At 38.2% G+C, this 21,659-nt stretch overlaps 1 protein-coding gene across 1 annotated transcript in view; it reads right to left on the bottom strand.

Moving 5' to 3' along the window:
* Window positions 1–8,066: 8,066 nt before the first annotated feature.
* khdrbs2 (KH domain containing, RNA binding, signal transduction associated 2) overlaps window positions 8,067–21,659 on the bottom strand; it is a 90,364-nt gene continuing 76,771 nt past the window's right edge. The window contains exons 7-9 of the mRNA XM_017463223.3: window positions 13,083–13,165; window positions 11,058–11,116; window positions 8,067–9,116 (exon numbers count right to left, since the gene is read on the bottom strand). Of these exons, the coding sequence (XP_017318712.2) occupies window positions 9,019–9,116; window positions 11,058–11,116; window positions 13,083–13,165 (240 nt within the window). The 3' untranslated portion in view covers window positions 8,067–9,018. The remainder of the gene's footprint in view (window positions 9,117–11,057; window positions 11,117–13,082; window positions 13,166–21,659) is intronic.

Genomic DNA, 21,659 nt, shown 5'->3' with positions numbered 1-21,659 from the left:
AATAAAGGGAGTTCTGATGCATTCAGTCAAAAGGTGTGTATGAAAAAGCTGACGCACAGGCCATGGGTGAGTGTATTATCAGATATGCGATGTCCTTCTACCTTTGTGCTTCATAATAAAGGTTTGAGGACCCTTCTTGGCATTGTGCAAAATGCTTTTATTCAAATTGCACTCTCCTTTTCCTAAATGATGGCCGACTCCATCATCATAAACAACGGCTCGTTTTTTGTTTTGTTTTGTTTTGTTTTGTTGTTATTTTCCCTCCCTCAACAAGATGGAAATGCCACTGTTATGTGACAGCAAATTGGATTTTCTGTTTGTGAATTAGGCTTGCTCTTTAGATGAGCACATCAAGAATTAATCTGTTCTTGTCATTATAAATGCATTTACTCCTGCGCCAGAGCAACAAATATGATTGCACGCTGGATTGGGCGCATGTTTGTGGTCATGCAGAAGTTTCACGCAGAAAACTTGAATAATTTACAAAGAAAAGACTTCATTAATTTTCAGCCTGGTTGAATGAGGTACTGTAGAAAAATGTGAAGTTAGTGAAATGTGTATCTGAGTGGGAGAGAATATAGTCATGCACATGCCTGTAATGAGAAATCTACATCTCTGCTCCTGATCAGAAAGAGGCTATGCGAGACACTGAACACAAGTGCGAGTTTCTTCAGCTGTGAGGAAATAATTGGGCGGCCTTTTCACTAAGTCCTTTTCCTTCAACTGCATGTAATGTTATGGGAAGCATATGTAAACTGGGCTACGTGCAGCCGCGTTTAACATGTGGGGGGCGAGCAAGAAAAGCCAGCATGGAGGACACAGTGCTGGTAGAAATATTAGTGAATGAATATGATGTACATAAAATCAGAGATATTTGATTATGGAACAGAAAGTGTTCTCCTCACCAGAATTAGGATAAATATTGAGAAATCAGTCTTCCTTTTCTCCAAGACATATGAAGCACACAGGGTGCTGAATACCCAGAGGAAAGTCTGGTATTTACATTTATGGCAATTGGCAGACACCTTTATCCAGAACAACTTACATTTCTCATTTATACAACTGAGCAGTTGAGAGTTAAAGACCTTGCTCAAGGTCTTAGCTGTGGCAGTGCTGGGATTTGAACTCATGACCTTCCAAGTGCTACTCCAATGTCTTAACCACTGATCTACAACTGCCACATTTAGGGCTGCTGGGAAATGCTTTTATACTCCAAAAAAAAGTTTTTTTTTATTTTTTATGAATCACTATGAATCACTCACAATTGTGAAAAGAAAATGCCAAAAAGCTTATGTCTCTGTTTTTGAAGACCCAATTTGTGTGATTTGTCATTTATTATATTTCAATAATTTTCAGTCATTGTTAAATTCCTCACTGTTTTGTAATTGTTGCATCTGGACCTGCTTTGTGAAAAATCATGTCAGCACACGATGCTACTAATATGCCTCAATGTTGGTTAATTCCAAAGAAACAGAAAGCATTAAAAGAGTGATCTGCCCTCTCCCTCATACTGTACACTAGCAGACCAAGCAGACGCCGACAATTGGCTAGTGTCGCTCTGATTGACAGGAGAGAAAGTAGCACCTAAAAAGAGAGCATGGCCAATCTTGGACTCCTGGCCACGGATGGCTGTGCCATCACTGCGATTCGAACTCATGCTCCTAATGATAGGACAAATGCTAATCTTTGTTGTTAATAACAAACTTAAGCTTGTACAGTCAGAAGACAGAAGCAGTAATGGTGTTGTTATGATTACAGTATGTGTTTTTTGTGAGCAAAAAGGTATTCTATCCACAGCATTTTTTGTAGGTGAAATCACAAAAAAACACCTGAGTATGGAGAACATGAGCAGTTGGAGAGCTGGAGTTAAAATCACCTAGTGCGAAAGCGGCTATAGGTGAGAATGCTTACTTCAAATTAGCACACTGGCAGCCATGTAAAGGTCAAAATGTCCCGACCACAAGATGTATTTCACAGCACACTATTAACAAGCCCCTATCTGAATGTATATGTCACAATAAACTTATACCAGAATTCATTACTGAGAAACTTTGAAGTGAGCATATCTGAAACATTTCGAATCACAAAGGACTTGAATGAACTTCTTCCCTGTTTGTAGATTACAGATCAATCTGGTGATTTTGTGGTCTGATTTGGCCTTTACCGCATACATAATAATCTGTAATAGTGTTACTGATTAGAGCAAAACATCTGACAGCTAAAATCTGTTGAAATTATTTAAGCGTTTGTCACTCTAGGCGATTTCATGATTGCGGTGCCATTTAGTCCTCCTGAAAGTTTTGTTTCGTTTCTCAACATTAACTCTAAGAAAGGCACATCTCAAGCAACAATCTCTCAAAGCTGACGATAACTGAAGAGGTGTAACAGGGGTGAAAGTAACAGAATTCAGTTCAGTTCAGTTTTATTTGTATAGCACTTTTAGCAATGGACATTGTCACAAAGCAGCTTTACAGAAATATGTAAATTCAGGATATAAAATATATATGTTTAAATGTATCCCTAATGAACAAGCCAGAGGTGATGGCAGCAAGGAAAACTCATGAGACGATATGAGGAACCAGACTCAAAAGGGAACAAGATCCTGATCTTGGTTCAAAATACAATAGAAACCCTAACAGAATTTGTAATGGTTTAAATAGTTATAATGGGAGTTGTATAGGTTTTAATGGAAGCTGTAATGGTCCCTGTGCATCTCTACTGGTAACTTGCCTTCTATTTGTTGCATGTGGTTTGTAATGGTATTTGTAGTGGAAACCATTATAATGTCTGTGACTATGTACGTTCAAATGATTTAATTAAATTGTTTTTTAAAGCGATCATTTATTTTCAACCTATAATTTTCATAACAGGGTTGTATTTCAAGATCACTGAAATTAAAGAGATAAAAAAAAACAAGAATATTAGAATTTTGCCTACCCATGATCTTCAGGAAATTCAGATGATGCCACTTCCTGTTGAACATGTGACTTCAAATATTTCATGGGGGGCACTCTATTTCATAGGTGTAACAGGGCTGAGTGAATGTTTTTCATAAAGTACCATAAATGATTCATGGAAAGGGATGATTCAAGCATGAGGTGTTAAATACATTCAGACATTAATGCAAAAAAACAAGTATTTTAATTATTATATTTCATAGTAAAGCGTACCTATAGTGAGCTAGAGTGATTTATTATTATTTTCTCTGAAATGTGCACATAGGTTGTTGTGTTTAAAATGTCCTTTCCTTTTAATTTACATACATACTTATAAATGTAATACCAGTGGGACACAAATGGCTCTCAAATCAAGGAATAACACAGCTAATCTGATAAGTACATGAATATTGATGAAGGCCATGCAGGTGTTCATATGTGTCCTGACTTGTTCTCTGAGCCTTTTAATAAGCTAGCGGTATCATAAAATAAGGCTTGGCTCGATCACTACCGCCTACTCCAACAGAGAAGAATGCCCTATAGATTTATCTCATCTCTTTTACTACCTCATCCTCAAATCATAAATTCTGTATGTGATGATAACTTATTTCTCACCCCTGAGGAATCGTATCGCACAAAGTTTAATACCCTGCACATAACCTACAGTAAGACTTAATGTGCTCCTCCCTGGCAAATCCTGACTAGAAGGAAAAAAAATCTGCTGTAAGCCAACATTTACCAAAACCACTGAGCAGCTTCTTCTTTGTACATTTCTCCTTTTTTGTTTTCCCTTTAAAAGCCAGTGAATACGCCTCTTAAGTGCATGCATGTTTTAGCATTTCTCATTGTCTTGTTATAGAAGACGTGCCTCAGTTGGGTAGCAGAACTCCTGCAAGATAATTAAAGGAAGTGTTAATTACAAAATGCTCAAAGCCTTCGTTCCCAAGGCCACCTTTCCACTTGAGATCATAACTAGTCCCTCGAGACTTTCAGTCATGTGTGTAATTAATGTGTACGCCCCATCCCGCAAGCCAACAACATCGCAAATAACGCTTCACCTTCGAGCGAACCCCATGCAAAGTATCTGCGATGCAGTTAAAAGCCTTATTAATTGTGTTGTTACAAAAAAGCATTAAAAGATTTCCCAGCACACTCAGTTTATCATGTGCTCAAATCGTGTTTTAAAATTCGATTTATTATTGTGATGGTGCACAGACTTGTTCACTTTCACCGGCCAGATGTTTCCTGTCATCATCTTGGGTTACGCTCATGTATCTCTGCATCACATTTATGTATTGGATTTCTTTCCACTTAGCCTTGACCTCATGTGTTCAGTGATGTCCAAATGCACTAGCAATTCACTGCCACAGTCAATCTAAACAAATAGGCAGTAAATATGTTGATTTGTGTAAAGACAATTATTTCCAATGAACTGTTTTTCCTCACCCCAAATTACACCTCACTCTCTCTGTCTGTAAATACTACCACTTTACTACCACTCTAAACCAAGGCGGCAAAATACGCTTCCTATGTATCAGGTACTTTACAGTTAAAATAGTCATATGTCAAATATAGAAAACTTTTTTTTTTTGAAGTGTGTCTTGATGGGACATTTCAACCACAACAAAAATGTACATTTGGCATCCAAAGTAATAACACTTTAATTCTAGGATTTTTTTTTCCATTTATTTGAAATACCATGTACTATATTTCAGCAATCTGCTTAACGAAATAAAAAGTTCCAGCCTCATTCAAGCTGTTTTAAAAAAGCAAAACATCCCAAAACATCCAATCTACTTTAATCGTGCTGCACAAAAACGAATGTTTGTTTGATCAGAGCCTCTTTTTTTTTTTTTTTTTTTTTTTTTTTTTACACAGAGAAGTAATAATCTTTTAAGTAAGCCTCTATCAATTCTTTAGGAGTGCCAAGGAACGCATGTTATATCATGTCATATGAAACCAAAATGTTATATATTAAATGTTTTGAGACATTAATCTCTAACACAAGCTTTAACCTCCCCTAAACCACTTCTAGTGATTCATTTTCTTTTCATATCTTCTTTTATGCCTGCTTTCCTTTAAACAGTTCAGATACATCTGTTATACAACTGATATTTTTAAAGCCACATCACTTGTTTTGCGACAAAGCCACTTTGATTTTATGCAATATTATCTAATGATCTCATAATGAAGCCTAGAAAAAGCATGTTTTATTTCTATTAATAATGCGAGACGTCTTTGCATTTGTCTTTAGTAAGGTTCAAACATTCAGTGTGGAGATTATTATGAAATATAAAATATTAGACTTAAAAACAATTTAAAGAGAAAGGATTAAACTATATTGTACAACACTTATTATGAACCACTCTTCGAAGAAAAACTGTCTATTTTAAAGGTGTATTTATTGACTGTCATGGATATCCTGGAGGGGTATCGGGACTACAGTCCCAGCAGCCACTGCACCACACCTGCATGTCACATGACCACCTGCACCTGAACTTCATTCTTGTTAACGAGCACTTATGGGTATTTATAGCCACAGTTTGCACTACACTGGTTGTCTTGCGTTTGTCTTTCTCTGCCCTCGTTTTTGTCACAGGGTTCACGGTCTTTGTTTCATGGTTTTTCTTTGCCTTAGTATTTTGCCACGTGTTCATAGCTTCTTTTGTATTTATTTTCATTGTTATTAAACTCTTTATCTGCACTTGCTTCCATCTCCGCCTCTAAAATCGTGACACTGACACAGGAGTCTTAGTGATTCTTTTTATGACTTGAAAGGTACTTTCACACCTATTAGTCCATTTTCAAAGACCAAATTAGAAGAAAATCTATATTTTCTGCTTGTTTACTATTTGGTTTCATGCAAATATACAAATCAAAAAAGCACAAAAACTTTGTCTAAGGTGTGTGTACAACAGAAAATAGAAGGGAGGATGGGGGAAGGAACCTTTTCCAGGTGAATCATAAAAAAACACCCAAGAACGGAGAACATGAGCAGTTGGAGAGTCTGAGCTAAATAAATTGTTAGGTAATTATATAAATAACTAGTTAATTAACTAGTTTAACCATCTTTTTTCTCTATCTTCATCAGTTCAAATAGTCCGAACACATCATCGTTCTGTAGCTATGTCGTTTGGCTCAGTTTGTGCCTCGCAGCTCAGTTTAGCAGATCACATCTAGAAAAAAATGCTGCCTGCAGCACAAAATACAAGACATATTGGGTTCTCTTCCTGCAGTTGGGTTGATTCAGGGTTGAATCGCTTTCTCACAGTAATCAAACTGTGCTAGACCTGGATTGGAACCAGACTGAGACCAACTCGCTCAGACAGCTCAGAGAGTTGTTTTGTGATTGCTATGTTCTCACCCGCCTATGCGAAGTGCACTGAGGGGGGAAAAACAGCAGAGTTCCAGTCTAACAACTGGACTAAACGTTGCACATATGTGATTCAAGCACCATATGATTGAACCTGAGCATTCAAGTTTCCCACTGAAACATTTTGCACAGCTTCGTTTCAAATTAAGATTTGTGTACAATTATGTTGAATAAACGGTGCATTTGTGACAGTTTCTGCCACAGAACTTCATCACAGATGTAGCCTGTTTGTTCAGGCCCCCTAGTGATGTTGATGCTGGTGCCTACAGTCTGTGCAAAAATAGCTTTTGTATAAAAATAATAGAGACAATATTAACGAAAGCTTCAAGTCATCTTCCAAAGTAATACAGTGTCTATCCCCATATAAAATTTGAGCTTTCTGTGTCTCATTGTTGAGGAGCATTCGATAACTGAACAAACGAGTCGTCTCGGGAATTGTTTATGACCTCCCGGAACTCCCAATGTAATGTGGCTAAGTAGTTGGGAAAATCACAGACCAAATACTTTTGCCATAAAGAAAATCATGCTCCAATGAGGCAACAATAAAATCCTGCTGATGGCTAGAAACAAAGGTTAAATCATATTTATTTAGTTTATTTAGTAAACTGATACATTTCTAGACCATCTTGGTCTGTCCTTTCATTTAACTGAGTAGTGGTCTGCAGTGCATTTTTAATTTTTTTTATTTATTTAATTATTTAGTTTGCATTTTGAGACAGTAAGACAAATTGAATTTGTAAAAAACAAAACAGGAAATGACCCTATTTTGCAAAAGTTGATATGTGTCTGTATAACAGAAGTAGAGTCTTTCCTCACCCCTTCTGATGATCTCGGTATCTCAGCTCAGGGAAAGAGACCTGTTGAAGAAGAAATATTATTTTTCAAAAAACGTTGTGTTGATAATGATATATTACAAATATGTCAGACAATGAATAAAGACAAAAAGTCGAAACAAATTTCCAATGACATGCAAGATGGATGTAAGGGCTAAAAACAGGATGACAAAGCCTGTGCCACTATCAAAAAAGTAAACCAATTTGTGGGTCGGGACAAAAGCTGTCACAGAGAGTCTGATTTGAAGCAACCATCTCCTTTTTATTCCTCGTGTTCTGGTTAAAAGCTTAGTTTAACTGCTCAGGTATTAATATCAGTTTTAGTTCTTTTAATGGATACAATGTTAATTTTTGTCTTATGTGTTAGCGAGTCATTTTTGAAGGCGCTAGTTAACTGTAATTAGCGGCTTTATTTGGGGTTAGACAGGATAGGTTTACTTTTTTAAGTGTAAGTAACTTAATTTATGACTGGCATTCGCAACATTAGAGTTATTATTATTAGGGTTACCTGCTTAATGTTTAGTCATCCTTTCAGTCTCTTAATACGCGTCGGCATTCAGCTCTAACAGTCACAGAAGGAAGTTCAGGACTCTAAAAGGTAGTGACTTTCAATAGCTGATATTTAAAAGCACTGGTATTACAACACAAATGCAGCTTTCTGATGTTCAATGGAATAAGAATAAAGGTAAAAGAGACATAGCAGTTTAAATGTATCCCATTCACTCGAATGAGTGATGAAACATTGTGAATATCTGCCATATTCACATACTGGGGTTATACTGACTAACACCAATGACTGAAGGCATTTAGACAATTTTACTGTTCTTACCTCCTGAATCTCCGAATCATTCACAGTCACGCTAGTGCAAACAAGCCAGAGTTTTGGTTTAATAAGGTCAAGCTTAAAGGATATGTTTAAAAAAATTCAGTTTATTGATCTAAACAGTTGGTTTCCATTAACATCTTAAACATTTAAATGACGAGTCAATATTCAATGAACAATTTAGTGCTAGAGTTAAAATTATTTAACAAAGTCGTAATTGTATTAATGCTTATCTATTGTTACACAAAATGTCTTCACAACTTCTCTAAAGTTACTTTTTTGCTGCTTTTCTTTGTTAAGTATAAAATCAAAAAAGAACATATTAGCAACTTCCTGAACTAAAACAGGCATTTATTACTTAAAAACAAGTATGTGCTTATCTAATTTTACCAAAAAAAAAGAGAAAAAAAATAATGATGCTCTATTAACAAATTATGGCAAGAACAAATTTAACAATTATGGCCACCTATTTAGAGAAGCTTACACAAGATGATTTATGTCCTTTTTATTACATTTTTATGTACAAATACAGGCTAAACACACAGCAGATCACTTGTAGGTAGCTACATACATAGCTGATTGCTTTCAATCCCAGTACCGATATCAAAATCAAAATATACAAACTCAGTATTTACCGTCATCAAATCAAGACGTTATTAAGAAAGATGTTATGTACAATATGGGGGGGAGGGTAGGGGGGTCTAACACTTAACGGTTGCCTTGGTGAAATGGTAGCCAAGAACAAGGAAGCATCATTTTGTACGTAACTCCATGCTTTAGGTTCAGGGGAGCAAACAATAGACAACTAAAGGGAAGCAGCATTCAAATGGAAGTCTTTTTGTTTAATGCAAGATCCTTTTGGGTTTCTTAGATGTATGAATAAATCGTGTTATCAAATCCATCTGCTGTATGCAGTTTCTCGCTCCTTGGTTAGGGGAGGTTAGGTTTTGACCTAATACATGTTTTTGCGTGTTTGAATTTTTTTTTATTTGATATTTTTTAGATTATTACATAAGGATGCCAGGCAGGGGAGATCACTGATGTGGAGCACCTTTAGTATCTACCATAGGGGTGATCTCTGTAGCCCCCTCGTGCAACTCTTGCAGCTGGAGCTTTGAGGCTCGGCCGCGGCTGAGTCCATTCCTCTTCAGCTACAGGTAAAGGGACCAGAAGACATCATAAGAATCTGAAATCTGAATTACAATAAGTGAATAAATGATTCATTCAACCTATCCATCCATCTGCCCAGTCATCCAAATTGACCTAACTTCTCCCTATTATGTCTGATAAAACTGTGAAACTCGGGTCTAATTCCTGCAGCAGCTGTGGCTCTGCTTCAACAACTGCACACTGACGCTTTAAGTGAATTTTCGCTGATTTCCCACAGCCACAATATAGCAATATGCGTTTGAGGATGTTATTCAAGATATGCAATGATGCAGAACATTAGAGTAACCAGCAGATAAGCAGCAAACACGAAAGGTATCTCAATGAGCTCTGTCTAGATTTGTTGCTGTTCAGTTTCAGCTGAATTGAGCGCTACGCAATGTCACACTGCCCTAATTATCAGCTAGCAGTAGCTCGGAAGAAGAAGCAAGAATTGCTGGCTGATCCAGCTGTCATATAAATACAGCACACGCTGGGAATCAATGCGCTATGAACGTGCTCAGTGGGCCATCCCCAAAACAATCAGGCCACCTTCAGGATAGGGAATCCTGACACTCGATACAGCTAACGTGGTGTTTCCACTACAGTTCTGTGGCGAGATTGCAGAGGAAATGAGCAGTATGAGAACACGTTCACAAAACAGAAACGTTCATATTAAATACTGTGAGTAATAGTACAGCACAGCACATGAAATGTTTTAGGTTCTGTGATCTACTTAGGCTACTTTCATGTGTAAAGCTCAGACCGCTACACATTGTGCTCATTTAAATCACATTACAAGTGCAGCGCTGAGATTTTGGTTTCATGTCACTGAATGATTATGAGGCATTGTTTTAGCATCAGCCATGCCAAGGCACTCCAGTGCACAATTTGGCACGCTGTATAATGAATAATTGGAACGGACAAGGCACAATGTGAAAATGGCTCCAGTGGAGAGCGATGGAGCCCCTGCCAAGAGCAGCACGATCCCTGATTTAGGACATAATCCGGTGAGGGCAGACGCTCAAAAGGCAACGCAGCGTATAAAAGGCCATGGCTCGTCTCTCAGTGGGCTGCATTGAGGCCTCCAGCCTGGCTCTGGCTCTGCTCCTGTACTCGGTATGCATCTTAAAGCCTCCCCTGCAGCAAGCTGCCAAGGTAAGATGGCTACCACCGAGCACAGCACTCTGGTTATTTGGAAAAACAGGAGGTGGCTTTTCTTTATCTCATTGCTGTGAGTGGGTTACCATTACTGTTGAGAGGGAAATGAGAAGGGGAGTGCTGTATGTCCTCGGCAAGGGCAACGTATGAGTGTAAGCCTGAGTGTAAGCCTAATTTTAAGCCTGCAATGTCAACAGAACTCTGTGGTGCACCACTACGGAGACAAGATCAGGAAGCTTCTACTTTTCTGGCAGGCGCAAATAAATTTCCTTCTGCTCAGATGATAACCCACTGAGCAGTATGTTCCACTGAGCTGGGTTTTAAACATATAAGATCCACGAATGGCCTGTGGGTGTCATTATGATGACCATCTGGGTGTTTATCCGTTCTGTTTTAATATCGGCGTTAAAAAATAAACAAGAAGAGAGGGACTGTTGAGCGTCTGTCATAAAGACTTCGATAATAAATGTCAGTTTCTGACCCACCTAATGAGCGAATGGGCAGCTTATGATTCCTTAAAGCCCTGATACAGTGCCACAATTCTTTCTGAGTTTACAAATAGAGAACATTGTATGCCTTCTGCACTTTCAGGAGAAACAGGATGACCTTTTCCAGTAAATGTCACTGTATAAAGAGCTGAATCTGAGTGCGCATGAGTGGTGGTGTGAAACCTCTAAAATCTAAAACATCGCTCTTTACAAGGAACATATACAATCAGGTAAGTGTAGAGCTATTTTTTTAATAACCATTTAGCTTGGAGCCTAACAAAAGAGAGCGACCTTTACCGTAATTGTTGTATGTATCATCGTTGGTTCCATGGCCATATTCGTAATATTCTGAACCACTGCAATAAAAATGAGACAATTGTTTTAAAAAAAAAAAAAGTTTAAGACATAAAATCAATGTTTAAGACACATATATATATATATATATATATATATATATATATATATATATATATATATTCCAACCATAACACACCAGGAGTCATATATACTCCTAGAAATAGGAAATAATACTGGAATTGCACAAATCAGTACACAGACTTGAGCACTATTCAGAAGCTGTGTGGGAAACATGCACGGGGTGGAGTTTAAGCAAAACTGAGGCGTGTTTCAGTCATGTACGGTTCTGACTTTGCATTTATATTGAATTTTCTTCAGTTAGAGTGAGGAGCAGTATTAAGACCAGTGGCTATATCTGACAATTTGATATAACCATGTCATTCCCGAAATGACATGGTTATATCAAATGCTATAATTCTCGAAAACACTGCTATATAAAAAACATCAAAGTAGCGAATTAAATATTTAATAAAAAGCCTACATACCACACATTCAATTTCTCAATTTAGTATCTCAAGTGCTATTTTATAAAATGTTGCTGCTATAATAACCTCCACTCTTCTGGGAAGGCTTTCCCTTTTTTTTTTTTTTGTACACTAGATGAAGGGAAATTGTAATGATACAGCATACAAAGAATTATATAATTCTGGCATTTTGTGGCAACAGTTTAGGGAAGGACCACATATGGGAGTGATGGTCAGGTGTCCATACTTTTGGCCATATAGTGTACACCAATCAGCCATAACATAAAAAACACCTGCCTAATATTGTGTTGGCCCCCCTTGTGCCGCCTAAACAGCTCTGACCTGTCAAGGCATGGACTCCATAAGACTTCTGAAGGTGTGCTGTGGTATCTGGCACCAAGATGTAAGCAGAAGATTCTTTAAGTTCTGTAAGTTGTGAGGTGGGACCTCCACGGATCAGACTTGTTTGTCCAGCACATCCCACAGATGCTCAATTGGATGCAGATCTGGGGAATTTGGAGGCCAAATCAACTCCTTGAACAATCTGTCATGCTTCTCAAACCATTCCTGAACAATTTCTGCAGTGTGGCGGGGTGCATTATCCTGCTGAAGAGGCCACTGCTATTAGGGAATACCGTTACCATGAAGGGATGTACTTGGTCTGCAACAAAGTAACATCCAGGTGACTGCCAAGACCCAAGGTTTCTCAGCAGAACATTGCCCAGAGCATCACACTTCCTCCACCAGTTTGCCTTTTCCCCATAGTGCATCCTGGTGCCATCTCTTACTCAGGTGCCATCTCTGTTACTGTTTCACCAATTATCCTTCCTTGGTCCACTTTTAGTAGGCACTAACCACTGCATACCAGGAACACCCCACAAGACCTGCCGTTTTGGAGATGCTCTGACCCAGTCAGCTAGCCATCACAATTTGACCCATTGTCAAATCCTTACGTCAGATCCTTACACTTGCCAATTTGTTCTTGCTTCCTACACACCAACTTTGAGAACTGACTGTTCACTTGCTGCCTAATATATCCCACTATAATGTTTTAATGTATATAAGGTTTTAATGTTATGGCTGATAGGTGTATATCATCGTAAAATTGGCTCTTGCTTTTATGTTACATCACATTTCATTTGTCAGCAAAGAAAATACACAATAAGCTTCTTTAGTCTGCATTTTCTATTCCCTGATTTTTATTTTTTAAGCTTAAAGGCAAGTGCTTGTGTTTAAAGGTGGTGGTCTAAATGCAATTGAAAAAACCCCTGAAAACCCTTGTTTCCAATGAAGAAGAAAAATCTAGTGATATGAACATCTGAACATACTTCAGATGTATGTAGATGTACTTGCGTTACCACTATACTGAATACGAGTAAATTTCTCAGTGTAAATATTGCCATAGTTTTTTGATTTCGGCTTCACTTTTGCAGAATACAACAGTAAAACCCATGTGGATCATAACCCAGCCATCACCCCAGATAGAAAAGAGAATATATACCTTTTGGACTGGTTGCTGTAGCCATCGTCGTAGGCCTCATAACCCTGTTCGTCATATTCCCCATCATATCCATCATCATAACCCTGAAAGCACAGAAATACTCCGGGTGATTGTCAGTGGGAGAAGACTTACACTCATAAGGACTCAGAATACAGCACTCTAATTGTTTAATAGTGAAAAATCAATTTTTAATTACACCAAGAAAGGATCTGTCTTATATATATATATACACTCCCGCTGTGAGGAGAGAAACATGGCTGAATCATGTCCAACAGAAAATATTGATTATGTGCAGGGATAATTGTTTCACTTGCCATGTTTGAAGGAAGGAGTTCAGGGTTTGACCCGTAGCTCACATTAATACAGTATCACTGACAACCACCGCAATTAATCTCTTATCACTTAATAAGATTACATCTTACTTATTCACATGGAGATGTGACACAGAATGTTTTAGTGTGTATTACTGATAAAATTGAAGCACGATTTTCTTTTCCAATTATCTATTTATTCACCAACCACTAATCTACATAAATGATCCTATTTGACACTGAGGGAATTTAGGATGACCTTGGAAGACAAGATACAAACACAAAATGAAATTGATTTGAGGGTTTCTATGAGAAAGGCGCTTGAAAATTGCTCGGCTATCCATTGCTAAACATATACAGTTGAGTGCAAAAGTGTGCAATCTCCAAGGCTTCTGGGTAAAATAAAGGAAATTGTACATGCACATTATTATTGTATTACAAAGAAACACAACCAAGGAAATAGAATTGGAATATGTTAGAAATATGTTGAGGGTGAATCCTGCAACAAGACAACAAACATAGTAATGTGAGTTTGATCCAGAGAAAAGAGATTTTGCCATGACCTTTCTCAGGGCTGGGACAGTTACAAAGGCAAAATGTAGGCCTACAAGTTATTATTTATAGCACAGTCAGAAAAGCTGTTCTTTATTTCGCAGTTCGTGATCTTAGTACTATAACCCTTTATTTACACTAGCGAGCATCAAAGTGGCTGATGACTACTGTATTATTTTTCTGTGTATGTCCATGATACAAAGCTGCTATTTCAGTGATAGCAGCAAGCAACAAATACAGCATTGATCTACAGATTTATAAAGCGCATTTAAAAACGACAGATGTTGAAAGCAAAGTGCTGTACAAGAAATATAAAACAGAATTAAAACAAATTAAAAGAGTTAACAAAAACCAAAAAAGGACCAAATGTACACTCTCAATTAAAACATAAAGAATACAAACAGGTTTTCAAAGAGGATTTAAACACAGAAACGGAAGATTTAATGTGAAGAGGACTATTAAAAAAACCTAGGATCTGCCCCCAAGAAAGCCCGGTCACCTTTAGGCTTAAAACATGAGCGAGTAACTGAGAGCAGTAAGTGACTGGATGATCGAAGGGGTCTTGAAAAAGTGTACGGGGGGAGAAGATCACAAATACTGTGGAGCAAATCCATGCAAAGCTTTAAAAACAAAAAGCGGAATTTTAAAATCAACATGGAACGTGACCAGTAGCACAGTGTAATGTGCTCACGTTTTTTGGTGCCAGTCAGTACTCTGGCTGCCACATTTTGTACCAATTGCAAACAATCAATAGTTGTTCAAGGCAAACCCAGATAGAGCGAATTACAGCAGTCCAACCTAGATGTTATAAATGCATGAATAACAGTTTTGATGTCCTCCCTGGAGCGCATCATCTTGACTCTAGCAATAGATCTTAACTGAAAGAAACTGCTTTTCACAACAGCACCAATCTGCTTATCAAAGCACAGTGTGGAGTCAGAAATGACACAAAGGTTCTTGACACAGTCGCACACATTAGAAGAGAGGGGACCAAGCTGACTGATAATGTCAGAGGACAGAGCTGATAGACCAAAAACGATTATTTTGGTTTCACGTCCATCCAGCATTTTATGTCATTCAGACAGTCAAACAAACTAGACACAGAGCAGGTCTTATTTTTCACGGGAAGATAAAGCTGAATGTCATCGGCATAGAAACGATAAGTGGTATCTCACAATAATATGACCTAAAGGATGCAGATATAAAGAGGAGAGAAGAGGACCCAAAATGGAACCCTGGGGAACACCATTGGAAATTTGAGCACAGGATGAGAAACACTTCCCTACATTAACAGAAAAGGTTCTCTCCTTGAGATAAGAAGCAAGCCACTCCAGCACAGGCCCCTGAAACCCAGCTACATGATCAAGTCTTTGCAAAAGGATATCATGATCTACTGTGTATAATGCTGCACTCAAATCAAGTAAATTTAAAATACAGCAAGAGCCTTAGTCAAGAGTGAGTAAGATATCATTGGTAACCTTCAACAAAACAGATTCAGTACAGTGAAGTTCTCTGAAATCGGACTGAAATTAATCAAAAATACTAAAAGCACTCAGGTACGAAGAAATCTGAGAACAACTTTTTCCAAGACTTGAAACGATAGATAGTTTGGAAATGGTCTGTAATTATTCATGACATGCTGATCAAGATGAGGCTTTTTAACAGTACTACAGCATGTTTAAAAGTGGCAGGCACCATCCCATTGGCTAGAGAGCTGTTAATAATAGCGGTCACAACTGGATTCAAAGCAGGAAAAACCTCTTTAAAATATGTGAAGGCAGAAGATCAGAAGAGCAGAAAGAAGACTTCATACTAGAAAAAATATCAGAAAGCTGTGAAGATGACACTGGTTGAAAAAGCGAAAGAGAGCTCTCAAACGGAGTCGTTTGTAGAGGAGAAGAACTATGAGATGGTATGTTTGAATGAATACCCTCAATTTTATAAGTAAAATTTGTCAAAAACTGATCACTGGTCAGTAGAAATCTCGAATGGAACACTAGGAAAGGGATTTAGAAAGTCATTAATTGTACTAAAAAGGACCTTCGGCCTTTGTGCCAAATGACATCTGAATTGAGATTTTTTTGTTCCCATGTGGAGTTAGTCCACATTTAGTTTGACACGCAAAAATGGAGGAAAAAACTTTTAACCATGGTTTCGTCATGTCATCTCTCATTAAATGTGTATAGAGACATTACAAAGAGAAATAAAACTTGGACGGAAGTAGCAGAGCTCATCTGGTAAATGGACATCGCTAGTACAGTTAGCTTGCTTTGCTAATTTGCTAAAACTAGTATGAAGCCTAGCACATAACACATAAAACAAGCCATTTCTACTCTAATTAGTGCATTAATTTGTGTTTAATTAGTCAGCTTTAGTACCTATATATAGCTACTACTATTTCTCATCAACGCTGGCGAGTGCGCAAAAGTGGTTGCTGCATGTCCATAAGAGAAACTATAAATGACACAAGCGATTAGTCACTTGCTTTTGCGAACATAGGGTAAGGATGTATCTCCTGTATTATTCGATTTCTTTTGTTACATGAGATAAGGAACATCTGTGAAACCTAATCAACTCAAAATCTTGCTGCTCTAAATGAAATGTCCTCTTGTCCTAAGGATGTACAAAGTTTTGCATTCAGCTGTATCTTGGATATACTGTATGTATATACCCTATGGTTTGCTTGTGCATGCCGCCTCACTTATACGCTGTTCTGAATAAAGGTGTCTGCCAGAGGAATAAATAATCTTTCCCTATTATGTCTAATCAAGCCTTTCTAAATGCCCTTCACACATTGTTAGCAGTGTTGTCTCAAGGAAATTCAGTGAGGAATTCTTTTGAGTGGGGAAAAGGGAAAAGAAATTGCTAGAAGCAACACCTTTTATATCAGCAGCACCTTCTCAGGTTTTCTGTGGTTTTACAAAGTGTAAATGAAATGTAACCTGATAAAATCAGAGCTCTGGGATTTCACAAAATATCTCCTATCCACGTCTATTCAGTCACATCTACTCAGAATATTTGTTACTTGTATGTCTACTTTTAGCCTACTGACTCTTTCCCACTATTTATCCTTTAAACTCTTAATTTATTATCATTATTGAGGTATTTCCTATCAATCATATTATTCAGTACCTTCTATGAGTGGTTCAGTAACTACAGTACAATTACTATAATAGGAATGGTTTGTAATTATGGGAGTGGGGAATGTAAGGCCGGACATGCCCATGAGTACTAGCAGTTTAAAGATTTTAAATTCATGCAATTAAAAACAAAAGATATAAGTGTATAAAAGGGAACTTGCTGCAACTCCTGAATATGCATGAAGTGCATAGCACATGTTACACATAGTGTCTTGCCCAAGGACACTGCGGTATGTGTAGTCATGTAAACCGAAAATCGAACCGCCAACCCTACGATTAGTGGACAACCCACTCTACCAACTGAGCCACAGCCGTCCACTGTTAGGTAGGTAGTCATTTGTATAAAATGGATAAAAGCGTCTGCTAAATTATTAAATGTAAATGTAAATGTAAATGTACTGTAGGTAGATAGATAGGTAGGTAGGAAGGTAGGTAGGTAGGAAGGTAGGTAGATAGGAAGGTAGGTAGGCAGGTAGGTAGGCAGGAAGGAAGGAAGGAAGGTAGATAGGTAGGTAGGTAGGAAGGAAGGTAGGTAGGTAGGTAGATAGGAAGGTAGGTAGGTAGGGAGAAATGAAGGTAGGTAGGTAGGTAGGTAGGAAGGAAGGTAGGTAGGAAGGTAGGTAGATAGGTAGGAAGGAAGGAAGGTAGGTAGGTAGGTTGAAAGGAAGGAAGGTAGGTAGGAAGGAAGGAAGGAAGGTAGGTAGGTAGATAGGAAGATAGGTAGGAAGGAAGGAAGGTAGGTAGGTTGGAAGGAAGGAAGGTAGGTAGGAAGGAAGGAAGGTAGGTAGGTAGGGAGAAAGGAAGGTAGGAAGGAAGGTAGGTAGGTTGGTAGGTAGGTAGGAAGGTAGGCAGGCAGGTAGGTAGGCAGGAAGGAAGGAAGGAAGGTAGGTAGGTAGGTAGGAAGGTAGGCAGGCAGGTAGATAGGTAGGAAGGAAGGAAGGTAGGTAGGTAGGTTGGAAGGAAGGAAGGTAGGTAGGAAGGAAGGAAGGTAGGTAGGTAGGTAGATAGGAAGATAGGTAGGAAGGAAGGAAGGTAGGTAGGTAGGTTGGAAGGAAGGAAGGTAGGTAGGAAGGAAGGAAGGTAGGTAGGTAGGGAGAAAGGAAGGTAGGAAGGAAGGTAGGTAGGTTGGTAGGTAGGTAGGCAGGCAGGTAGGTAGGCAGGAAGGAAGGAAGGAAGGTAGGTAGGTTGGTAGGTAGGTAGGAAGGTAGGCAGGCAGGTAGATAGGTAGGAAGGAGGGAAGGTAGATAGGTAGGTTGGAAGGAAGGAAGGTAGGTAGGAAAGAAGGAATGTAGGTAGGTAGGTAGATAGGAAGATAGGTAGGAAGGAAGGAAGGTAGGTAGGTAGGTAGGTTGGAAGGAAGGAAGGTAGGTAGGAAGGAAGGAAGGTAGGTAGGTAGGGAGAAAGGAAGGTAGGAAGGAAGGTAGGTAGGTTGGTAGGTAGGCAGGCAGGTAGGTAGGCAGGAAGGAAGGAAGGAAGGTAGGTAGGAAGGTAGGTAGATAGGAAGGTAGGAAGAAAGGTAGGTAGGAAGGAAGGAAGGAAGGAAGGAAGGAAGGTAGGTAGGTAGGAAGTTAGACAGGTAGGTAGGAAGAAAGGTAGGTAGGTAGGCAGGTAGGTAGGTAGGTAGTAACACTGTGTTAGTTGAGTTCAGGTAAGCAGCAGAAGGAAACATCTCTAAAACATACTTTACATACAGTATATTTGCAAAACCCCAGTAAATTGAATGATCATAAAGTGAACTTATAATGATGTGACTGTTTCAGCAGTCTGAGACATGTGGAGCCAGCTACTGCATGTTTTCAAACTGCTGCTCATGCTGCAGCAGTGCAACTGAACACTCAGAGGGAAGCACTAACTGCCCTCTTCCAAATACCTGAGCTTGCAGGTGCCCACGATTGACTAGTGTTGCTGTGATTGACAGAGGAGAGATTAGTGCTATCCCTAAAAAAAAATCCCAAAGTGACACAGAAATTGATGTAATTTATTCTGAACAATGTCTTAAACATTTTCTCATCTTCTCCACTAATATTTAGGCCTGTCTCCTACACCAACATTTGTAATTGCATAAGTATTAATGCAAAGTTAATACACAGACCCGTGGCTCCCAGTCGAGCTGCTGAGATGGTCTTAAAGTTTAATCTTTTTCTATAATTTCTGCATTTATTTTTGGTGCTCTTGCTCTTGTCACATTTTCCTGTTTCTCTTTTCCTTTGCATTTTTAAAGAGTAAAGTGTTCTTATCACTTTATTAAGGGTTCAAGCATTGAGTGGCTCTGGTCTTTATCTGTATTTATTATCTTACTCTGGACTAATGCTAATGCTGACTTTAAATCTTGACTACACATGCTTTCAAACTTTTTTTAATTGAAATATAAAAAATCAACATATCTCTTTTGATTAATCCAGTAGGAAACCTTAGCTGGCAACTAGAGCAACTCGGGTCATGTCTTTTGCCTTAACAACATTGAAATTCTACTTCTGGCTCAGCAGTGGTTTTATGAGTGTGAACATGGATTAGGCCAAATTAAAGCTAAGGATTATGTCGAGGATTAAGTTGTTTAAGGGCTCTGAAGCTGAAACCTTGCTCTATTAGTTTTCCTCTCATAATGAACGGGTCAGAGACCTGCCCTTTCTTCTTAATGGACCATTTTGTTAACAGGGCTTTTTGCTCAGAAAATCTTAACATCGAAGCAGTGAAACAGAGCTGGGTCTAAATCACATTCATGAAAATGTCAGTCACGCTAATAGGATTTGCCCTTAAAAATAATCTCTGGCAAAACAGAGAACACTAGCCTTCTGACATTGTCATTTGATGAGAAATTCACAGACAAAAGATGGATCTACGTCTATATTTATAGTACAGTATGTCCAATATGAAAGGCTGCTTCTAGCTAAATCCATACCATAAACCTCTGAGACAGCATTCTTTCGACCCTCTTAAGGCACTGCAGATATAATGCTCTTTCATTATCCTGGGCAAAACAAACATGAAAGAAAATCCTTGGGTAAACTCTTCTGTCAGAGTACACTGACTTGGAATTCAGGCAGGATGGCAGCATAAACATTTCAGCTGACAGCTGGGACAAAGCTCAAACTTCTCAAGACCATAATAGCTAATACTGACTAATACTGCAATTTAGCTGTGTTTCTAAAATCCTTAAAATAAAAACAGTCAAGTAATATTCATCGATTGCACACAGCGACAAATTATTCAGAGTAAAAGGACATCCTCTTTGACATTTCACCAAAATCAAAACAAAATTTAAAAAAAACCCTTTCCTATTTTTATCCTAACCAAACAGTTATGTATAATATATTGGTATGCTATGGTATCATCACCAACTAAACAAACAGTTGTTTCCAAAAGCCCCTGCCTTTCACTTCTTTGACCTTAACACCGACTTACAAGGCACCCTGCATTACAAAAATGGTCTGCAGTTAATGACGCCTGATCCTTCCATTTCAACGTTCATTTGAAAAACCAATTAACTCGGTTCCTATTGAGCTAGCGAACAGGAAATAAATCAAGTGTTGTTAACACATGGGTGGAGAGCCGTGCTAGTGTAATTAGGGCAGCAGACAGACGAAGGCCTTCAATACTCTGCTCCATTATCAACTGACAACCAGCACCTCCTATGACAGTGACAGATTTTTATATGGAGCTCCTGTTCAATGTCTTGTTGAGAATGGAAAAAATAGGAGACTCTTTTGTTATTTTTAACTGTTATATTAGATGAAGGATCTTTATTGGTTTCACTTAGATATTATATTCTCAATTCTTTTTCAATTTTTTAGGTGGAAAAAAACCCCCAAGAACAGCAAGGAATATCCGGTTTGAAAGACACATACTGTATGCACATTGCAACTCCTGGTATATTTACACTCCCTTTAGGAATCCTGCTTAAACATAGCAAAGATATTTTTCTCCTCTACTAGGCACGTACCGATGGTAAAGCTGGATCTCATGTGCTGGAAAAAAAAGACAAAATAGCACTTTTTAGTGATAGTTCCCAAATAAATAGCTGAAAATTACCGTTGTCAGTTCAGTGAAGTGTTCCTCTATTAATTAAATGGCTAATCATCAATCTGCAGTGTAAAGGCGAGCAAAAGGGTCAGTATTAATTGCATGTTATTTAAACCTTCATGTGGCAAAAAAAGCACAAGAGGCTGCTTTGTATCACACATCCGTGGTGTTTGTACCTAAGGGTATAATTTTTTTATTTTATTCAAATGCATGTGAAAAGTCAGATAATTGAATTACTGAATATATCCATTTTGAAATAAACCTCAAAGATTTGAGATTTGCGAACACACCAAGTATATGGTTTGTATACAGTATACTGTATACTGTCCACGATTCCTGCTTTATTCCTTGTAGTCCCACAATTAACTCTCTGGTTTGCCGTGACCCTGACCAGTATAAAGCACTTACTGAATGAAGGAATGCTTTAAATATATAGGATATGTTTGCTTAGATTTCTGTCTCAGTGGTATTGAGTTCACACATGGTGGTTCAGAAGAATCAGAACACATCAGAAGAGGATTTAAGAATGTTAGAAGGTTAGGCTGTGATGTTAT

Source organism: Ictalurus punctatus, chromosome 3 (assembly GCF_001660625.3).
Source record: "Ictalurus punctatus breed USDA103 chromosome 3, Coco_2.0, whole genome shotgun sequence".
Lineage (NCBI taxonomy): Eukaryota > Metazoa > Chordata > Actinopteri > Siluriformes > Ictaluridae > Ictalurus > Ictalurus punctatus.
Note: the sequence above shows the minus strand (reverse complement) of the source record. Positions and strands in the feature narration are given on the sequence as shown.